The sequence below is a fragment of the Vombatus ursinus genome, unplaced genomic scaffold (assembly GCF_900497805.2).
Source record: "Vombatus ursinus unplaced genomic scaffold, bare-nosed wombat genome assembly UNPS02014832.1, whole genome shotgun sequence".
In the NCBI taxonomy this organism is placed as follows: domain Eukaryota; kingdom Metazoa; phylum Chordata; class Mammalia; order Diprotodontia; family Vombatidae; genus Vombatus; species Vombatus ursinus.
The window spans coordinates 43,804,870-43,814,562 of record NW_020954610.1 but is presented as its reverse complement, the minus strand read 5'-3'; the positions used below and the strand labels follow the sequence as shown (position 1 = coordinate 43,814,562).

Below are 9,693 nucleotides of genomic sequence, written 5' to 3'. Positions count from 1 at the left end.
CTATGGTTAAAAAAAATCACAGAAGGAAGAAAGTTTTGGGAGATTCTTAAAAATTGTTTTATACCCCCCCCATTACCAGGAAAGAGAGACCTAATGCCCTAATTTATACTGGCAATCTCAGTGGAGCATGTGTACTTCAAAGCTTGGCAGTGAGCATAAAGCCTCACTTCTTACCTTTTGGGTAGAATTGCAAAACCAGGCTTTACTGGTCCTAGTTGTTCCCTAGATGTGGATGATTGAGTAGTATTCAATGAATGAATGATTCAGCCAAGAAAAAGAGGGTAAGGAAGAAGTATTTCTATTCCTACCCCCTACCTTCAGAATTCACAATAAAGGGAGAGGCTTATGACAACTTTTTTTTGAAAAATAGATTTTTATTTAATCATAAGGATGATTAAAAGGGTTAGAGGCTAAAAGCTCTTATCTACAGATCAGCAGCACTGTACGTTTCCCAAGTGGGGCTATCTAAAGCTTCCAATGTGTGACAATGTGGTTTTCCCAGACTGGACTCAGTTTCCAAAAAGAATTATAGAATTTAGATATCCTAGAGTATAGGGACTAAACAGGGCTTCTTAACATGGAGTCCATGAATGTTTTATTTTTCAACATTTTGATAACCATATTCCAACATAATTGGTTGCCTTTTTAATCCTATGTATTTTATATACTTAACATTCTTCTGAGAAGAGGTCCATATGCTTCATCAGACTGACAAAGGGGTCCATGACATAAAAAAAGGTTAAGAATCCCTAGAATAAAAGATTAATGTTTGCTATAGGCCATGAATTAGGAGATGATTTCTCTTCTGCAGATATAGATTGCACACATCCATAGATGTCATGGATGACTTTCAACACAAGAATATGCAGATCAAGGTCAATTCTGAATCATCATATCTGTTATACTGGAAGACAATAGCTCCTGTTTGACTCTGTTCTCTTATCACTGCTTTCCTGCAAAGTCCCCCAACCCTGCCCCCAAATTCCCAGATCTGTATGCCAGATAGCTAGTATTTTTTATGATCAATTCCCATGGTAAAGGCATGAGTAAACATACAAGACACAACTTTATAGCTGGATGTGACATTAGAGATCATCTAATCATCCCTCAAAATTTATCTCTGGGGAAACTTTGTTTTTAAATTCTTCATCTAATAACTTGCTTATGCTATACAGAATTCCCCAAATAGCCTAATAACATCCTCCAGGTGTGAAACAGTGCTAGCTCAGCAAAAAGCTAAACAAATGCTAACATATCACCACCGATGTTACAGTCCTGGAATGCTGCCATGGTTGGAAGTAAACCTAGAGACAGGCATTCTCTTGCTTGGGCACTAAATGTAAAACACTAACAAAACATTACAAATTGACAACTTATATCCCCAGTGAAAAAAGGCATATAGCAGAGCTCAACAGATATTCTGGTAGTGATTTTATTAGCCAATCACCCCAAATTAATGTCATTATTCATAACTTGTTAGTTTTTATGTTCATCTGTAGCAGTCAATCATCTTTGAGCCAACCTGAGCTATAGGTGTTTTACACCTTGGATATTCAGGGACCACTAAGTAGGCACTGTCGACGGCCAACGAGAATAAATAGCTCAGGCAAAAGTTTGGCAAGAAGGAAGAGGTCTGATCTTTCCTCTGCAAAATCCTATCTAAAACAAAACCCATTTCCAAATCATTTAGCCAGTGGTTCCCACCAGCTCCCCTAAACACACTTTGTCTTCAACTTGATCCTTTCTAAACATTGCAGAGTTGCTACTTAATACTTCGTAGAGTTTTGAAAAATAGATGCAACCTAAGGTTAAAGCAATTTAATTTATTCTAGCAATCCCCCAGTTGCAACTTTTATATTCATCTGTTCTCTTCCCACCCTCCCCCCCAAAGAGACCCTCCTAACTCCAGTGTTCAGCTTCTGACCTTTCCTGTAACAAAATCCTAAAGACAGAACAGGCTTTCCTTTGAGACTGATATCACATTCTCATTTTACCAAAGCCCTGCCCAAGATCACATTGCTAATCAGTGACAGTGCCAACATTAGAACCCAAGTCTACCGACTTCCTAGTTTAAAGCTCTTTCAAACAGTGGTTTAAAAAGGTCCTGTTTGTGATGTGTACTTAGAAATTGAACATCACCTCATTAAAAGAATTTGGTACTAGGGAGAAGTAACTGTGTTTGATCACATTATCTCTTGTGTCTGAAAGCAGGCACCATAGACAGGAAATGTAAGCCAACTGGCTAGTATGCTTAAGATAGGAACTCTAGGTTAGATCTGTCCACAGCTTATTGCTTCCTGCTTTTTGTGGCCTCCAGAAGAGTGTGAGCTAAGAGCCTAGACCCAGGCTGACACTTGCACATTCTTTTCAAGAGCCTGAGGGGAGAAAGACCTAGGCTTCAACACTAACCACTGAAGCTATGCCATCATTCCAGATTTTATTGATGCCTCTGACTCACTATATTGGTCAGGTTGATCCAAGATATAACAATCTTCCTCCTCTTATCTAACTCAGTTGTATAAGTGTTGGACAGTTGGCTACCACTCACTATATCTGCATCGGCAGGGTGACCTGGTGGGGAACCCTCTACTTCACAGCACAGAGTTCTAAACTCTCTTCTACCTTCATTCCCTAAAGTGACCCATTTTCTCTATGATACCAATATATACTTCCACAAAAAGAAACTTGAAATACCTTACATAAGCAGGGATACCTAAAGTTGGAAGAAAATGCTAAAATAAATAATGAATTTGCAAGTGATGACACTGAACAGTAATCAAGAAATTCAGCATCTTAGAATAAGTTGGCTTTCTTCCAATTTGGGGGGTTACCACAGCAATTGCAATCAATCTGTGTGTGTGTGTACATAAATGTACATATATATACCTAAATGTACATAAGTGCATATACACACATACATATGAGGTGCTACAGTAAGACATTCAGGCTGATTTTAGCTTTAGAATAAGATGAAGTTATTATATAGAGTTTCATTGATAGCTTTTCAAGTTAATCCTGTTTTCCTGCCTTGTAACACCCTGTAAGGCATCACTGGCTACATATGTTTCTTCAGGTTGTTTAGTAGAGTGAAAGATACTAAACTGATCTCCTGACTTCACATTCTTCTCATAAAAGCTTTTTAATGTTGTGTTTTGTATGGTGTTTAAACATTTAATGGCATTCTTTTGCTCACTGGTTCTTAGTTAGAATTTGCTATTTCTGATAATTATTGAAAATATATTTAAAAAGAATTGTATATGGACTTTCCATAAGACCTGAGAATGTTAACTTGAGAACTAGATTAAGTAAAGAATTTTCTAAAATTTTCTACAATTTTCTAAGCACAAAACAATTCAGGTGAACTGGTGGGAGTTAAGAGATCTAAAGTAATACTTTTTAGAATAAACTTTAAAACATAAACCCCTGCCAATTTGATCCCTTAAGGCAGGGAGCAAAGTCAAATCCAGCCCACCCTTGTTTTTATATGGCTCCAGAGCTAAAAATAGTTTTTACATTTTTGAAGTAAAGCATCATTGTACTTAAAAATGTAAAAGCCATTTTTAGCTGTGGGCTGGATTTGGCCAGAGAGTCATAGTTGGCCAAGCCCTGTCTTTACAAAGGCAAGCCATTAAGGAACTTATCAGGTAGTTCTTACTCATTTGCTCAATATATTACAAGCAGCTCTTGCTATTTATTTTGGGTCTGAACTTGAACGAACAAGGAACTTTAGCGTTATAAAATAACTTGACATGTGAATACTGTAATTTAAGAGGTTTCCAGTTAGAAAAAAGTCCTCTAGTAAGGCTAAATAATTTCATAGAACTTGAAAAGTTATTTATTATAAACTGTACTCAGTTTTATCTTCTTGATATTTCTATACCACCTTCCCACCACCTGCTATGCTTACCTGCAGACACAATTACTTTTAAGATTCACCTTTAAGGTAAGACTTTAAGGTAATAAATTTACAATACAATCTAAAGTCAAATGTAAATTGTTTTGGATTAGTACCAAGGTTCACTTTCATTAAATGTGGATAATGGAGAGTCTACCTTTTATGAAGTATGCAAACAAGGGACCAACATGGAACATTTAGAAGTCTTTGTAGAACATTCCTCTCCCTATTTATCTTAGTTTTAGAACATACACACTATGGCCAAGGCCCAGTTTACCTAGCTTTTCAGCTATGAGGTACATCTAGCAATGCTGGAAATACGGCCTACTCTACTAATTTTGGATCTGAATTTGAACGAACATTTAATATTTAAAATAACCCAAAATGTGAGAAGGAACTTGATATGAATGTAATGTATTGTTGGAAGTTAGTTGTCCAGTGTTAATCCTTCTCATTAGGCAGGCAGTAAGAGTAATCTACTCCACTTTCTTAATTCTTTTTATAATCTAGTAACAAATGAGGTATTTTAATAGATTGTAGTAGATAAAAGGGTAGCCTTTAACTATACCAAATTAGCTGCACTGTTTAGTAAAACAACTTATTCACTCATGACCACAGTTGCCAAAATGCATTTATTTAAGCCTTTTGGGAAATTATAAATTATCCAAGTTTAATGAGTAACTTGTCATTTTTTAGTTTCAGCTCTAGCTAAGCAAATGGTCATGTGAGTATCCTTCTTTAAGACCAAGACATTAATGGGATCTTGGTTACATTATATAGAGGTTAGAGTTTGAGAAAAGACTTAATGCTTCATTTTCTTCTCAATTGTTAAGCATTAGGTCATGATCCTTAAACAGCTCAAGACTATTTAATTACTACATCTTTTATCTTCATATATTTGACAAGTTTTCTTACTTCACCTCCATTTCCCTAATATTAGTGTCATGTTATCAAATCAATAAAGACATTTAAGATCAATGAGCTGTTTCTCTATTCTACCTTGTTATATCAAGAAAAGTTTATTCATGCTTAGATCCTTCTCTGTCCTGGACTTCCAAGATCTGATCACTTCTTGGTTTTTAGCCTATTCTGGATTTCTTCAATACCATATACATTGACAATCCATTAAAAAAAAATGCCCACTGCACTTCCATTTCCTACCCATATCTCTGGGCCGTGATTTTTACTATGCCATGACTCTAGAAAGAGTCCTCTGCTCCCGTGGATACAGTCTATGCATGGATTCCATGCAAAACTAGTTGTATATTTGAAGCTTAGCCTTTTAGGATAAGGCAGAACATTATGCGTAAATAAAGACAGGAGACTTCAGATTGCAAATTCAAACATCTCACCATCATTTTTCATGACCTAGGGGATGGACTTTGACTTCCATTCTGCTGACTTTGTTTCTCCCAACTACGTCTTTGAGAAAACCCTCTGTAACTCATCCTGATCAACAGTGGCTCCCTAATTAGTCACTACCAAAATGAAATCCTACTTCTATAAAGCTTTAGAAAAGCAGACTATACTCACCTTATCCAAGTCGGTCAAATAGTTTCTGTAATTCTTGCCTGGTCGATGAAATAGTTCCCCCACCCCAATGCAAAATATCCTTCATTTTGACTCCCTGGAATTTTTAAGCATGTGGGAAAATATAACCATTCCTAGGAAATAAGCATAGGTTTGATCAGATATCACTAATGATAAAGGGACTAAAGCAGGAACATTCTCCAGAAAGGATGCTAACAAAAACCATTAGCTGATAGTATAAAGAACTCACTTTTTGGTACCCTAGTCCTAGAATGTTAATAGGCCAAAATCACTTCCAAGAAGAACTTGGTAGGTTTTTTTGGTGATCTCACTTCTACCCCTCTCCCTACTCCACCAGTCCCATGATTTTTTTTAATAAAAACATTAAGCTAACAGGATTCAGTCCAGGGCCATAAGACATTAAAGTCTATAGGCTACTGCATCATCTCATAGTAACTAAACCTTAAAGCTTAGTATATTTGGGAAAGCATAAACAAAGTCCAAGTAATGTCACTTGAAGTGCTGATACATGAAATGCACTCCTGCCCTATAGGAATAGGCACAAGCCATTGATAAGCTGCTTGGTTTAATTTTTAGCACGTGGAAAAAAATTGTACAGTGGTTTGCTGAACACTCGCCCTCTGCAAGCCTCCATGGAGGTCACAAAGATTTCACTCAAACATACAAAATTAGTTTACAAATTTTTTTTTTTGGCAATTTCATCTTAGTAACCCGTTTTCTCCTATTGCCATTGCCCCAACCATTGAAAAAAAAAGTTTACAATAATTTACATAGAAATATTTTCAAAGTGCTTAAGAATAGTGATTGTTCTTCGGGATATTTACAGATGGCCTATACAAGTTATGTACAGGTTGTGTACTATATAGCACAAGTTTCATTGCTGGAATATGGCTTTCTATGGAAAGTGCATATTTGGCCATTGGTGGCAATACTGTCTAAAAAATTCAAGGGTTACAGATATTTGGTAACTACATCCAGAGCTGAACTAAACTGTGGACAAGAATATTTACAAAAAAAGTAGAATATAAAAAGGTCGAGTACACAAGCTTGCTCCACACAAATAATATGATCACATTCTTCCAGGTGGTAGGAAGAGAACTGTTTTTTTTTCAGCCACTGGTTTGGTTACCATCCAAAAAAAAAGTTTAGGACTTAGTGTAGATTGAAAGGGCTGTCTCTTGTTCAAATATTCAAGCTAGGTCATCATCTGTGCTTACAACCGATATCTGAAAGGAAAGGGAAAAAAAGGTTACTTACTGGGTATCCTAGTAAGTCTATACATTACAGACTGTACTTTGTTTGTGGAAAACTTGCTCCCCCCTCTTTCTCCAAATGGAAAATAAAGCAGAGAAGGAACAGATGAAACTAGCAAGTGTTTAAAAGTAGCGTGAGGCACCTGACTCAAACTCTAAGCATTATGATGAAATTACAAGTTAACTGTAGTTTCTGATAGAAATGGGGCATAAAAACTTGGTCAGACTAATGCTCTTTGCTACTTATGTGGTGACTGGTCATAAAATAGCATATAGTAATTAGTTATTTCATGCTAGAACTCTCTGCTAAGACAGCTACTGTGAAGGATGGATCAAATTGAACACATTTAATTATTAATATATACATATATAAAATACATATTTACACATACATGCATGTATTCATACATATATGTTGAAATACTTACAAAATGTGACTAGTTCTCACTTTCCAAGAGTATTGAGAGAATATTGTCGTATGTACACCCACGCGTATGTATGCACATGCATGTATGGAGGGAGATGGAGGAGGAGGGAGAGCTCACGTTGTGAGCTATGGCTTTTAAGCACAGTTAGGAAGCAGCTACAAGTTTACTCACTGCTGGATAAGTGTGTCCAACAGAAGTGCTATGTCTTCCAATATCTATAGTGAGATCTTCTTCTGTGGTTTTCAAGTAGACAGGATTGTCAAAATTCATGCTTTTCATGTTCTTGTGTTGCCAATTCCTCCACATAAAGTAACCACCAGCTGCAGCCATAGCCAAGAGCACTAGAAACCCAATAGTAGCTTAGTAAGTGCACAGTAGGGGAAGGAAATATACATTTATATAGCACCTACTACGTGCCAGGCACTGTGCTAAACTATATACACATACTTATGTGTGTGTATATGCATATATACATACACACAATCACACACAGATACACACACGTGTGTACACATACGTGGTATATACAACACACATTAATTCAATACACTTTGTAACGTGAAGATTGAGGCACATGTTCTGTGCTAGTAAAGAAATACGAATTTATGGAAAACTGGCTAATGGGTTTACAATGTGCTTTATATATATACACACACTTATTTGTGTAAAGGTATGTTAGACCACAAAGGCAAGTTAGCAAGTTATAGAAATGAACAGTTTGGTGGTATTTCCAGTACAAAAGCACTCATTGCAGAAATGTTGTGAGGAGGTCTAATTTGTCTCCAATCTTTTAACATACTCAATTTGTACTGTATTTGTTGCAGGTTATGGTAGTCATGTAACTTACAGACAGGAAGGATGGCCCAGGCAGCTGAAGTTCCTCCTGGAGAAACATTTACTTCTGATATTGCAGTAGTCACATTGATTCCTACAAAAGGAAATTACATCTATGATGCTATTATATCAATTCAGATGATTTGAGACTTTTGTGCACTAAATTGAAAGTAATTCAGAGATTGGTTTGAGAATTAAAAACAATTGCGATAACTATGTCTATCATTATTTATTACATAAAGGAAGGATTAAAGCTTTAACATCCCAAATTTCAGTCAATAAATATTTATTAAGCACTTCTTATATGCCAGGTACTATGCTAAGTGCTGGAGATATAAAGAGAGGCAAAAGATAGTCCTTGACTTTAAGGAGCTCACAACCTAAAGGTATCTAATATATACTTTGTTTTAGACCAGCGATTTTCTTCAGGACTTTCAAGAACCTCTAGGGTCTAGAAGCAGAGGGAAAAATTGTCCTTTATGCCTTGCCAATTGGTTTTTAGTTAATATTTGTTAAACATCGTTTTTAATAATTTTTGGATATATTATATGTAGTTAGGCTTTCTGCAAAAGTTTATAGCCATTAGCCACTAACATAGAAGAAAGGTGGTTCTTTATCACTGGACAACAGTAATTTCTCAATGCCCTTGCAAATGAAGAGTGGTGAGAAAAAGTCATACTTTGTAGCTATTTCTATTTATCTTAGATTAAAGATCATTTTGTGTTATTCAGCCCCAAACTTCCAACAATCAGTCTACCAGTTAGTGACTTAGGTTGTACTGTGGATCTTTGTTCTCATTCTATTTCATAGTTCTTCAAAGTCATTATAAACCTGGTTAACCCAGGTCTTAAAATGATTTAATGGTAGACAAGCAATACAAGCAAGTTATTTTTCCACTTTTTCATATTAAGTCCAGTTTACTTCTGTAGGAGGAGGTCACAGCAATGTAAGTCACACGATAACATCTAGTCATTGGCTGTTTAAAAGGGTCTGGATATAGACTATTCGGCAAGGTCAAAGTCTGAAGTACCAAGGACCCTTCATTGAGAGGAAAGCCTAATATCAGACAAGTTCAAAAAGTTAGGGCTTTGCCCAGTATTCTAGACCATTTTAGAACTGCCAGGAGTTTGTGGTTAAATTAAGTATGAACATACTTATTTTCTACTGGAGGTCACACACATCCTCTAAGCAGAGATCCTCAGAACAATCACAGTTTATGTCTTACAAATATTTGGCTCTACTCTTTGCTTCTACTTATTGGCAAAGAGGTATCACTGTGACCACTAGGTCATAAGGAAGTCTTTGACAAATGAAGATTTAAATAGTGTTTCCAGGTGAGCTTGTCAATCTGGAATGGTCCAGGCATAATCAATAATTCATTAGCAGGATTTTGCTGAAGTAGTAAAATGATCATCTTAATACTGTACCATTTCTCTAACAATAGTTCACTTGAAATCAGAGCCGACTGGAGAGCTTCAAATCTTAGTTTGCGATAAGGTCATTTACTGAGATATCAATATGGCTGTTAAGAATTTAGGTGAATCAGGACAACACAAATTCTTTGTTTGTTAGATCACATATCCTTAACACTTTTGTTTAGTAATCTACAGGTTAGAAAACATTTATACAATTATGATTCACCAAAATGGCGAATTTAAAGAAGTTATATACTTGAGACTTGCTTGGATTCCAGAGCCACACTCCCCTAATGGATCCTAACAGATATTTATAC

General features: G+C 36.1%; 1 protein-coding gene across 1 annotated transcript in view; it reads right to left on the bottom strand.

Annotated features, from left to right (window-relative positions):
• Positions 1–1,899: 1,899 nt before the first annotated feature.
• The window catches only part of VLDLR (very low density lipoprotein receptor), a 42,918-nt gene continuing 35,124 nt past the window's right edge, over positions 1,900–9,693 (bottom strand). Inside the window, 3 exon segments of the mRNA XM_027839371.1 lie at positions 1,900–6,672; positions 7,299–7,468; positions 7,975–8,055. Of these exon segments, the coding sequence (XP_027695172.1) occupies positions 6,637–6,672; positions 7,299–7,468; positions 7,975–8,055 (287 nt within the window). The 3' untranslated portion in view covers positions 1,900–6,636.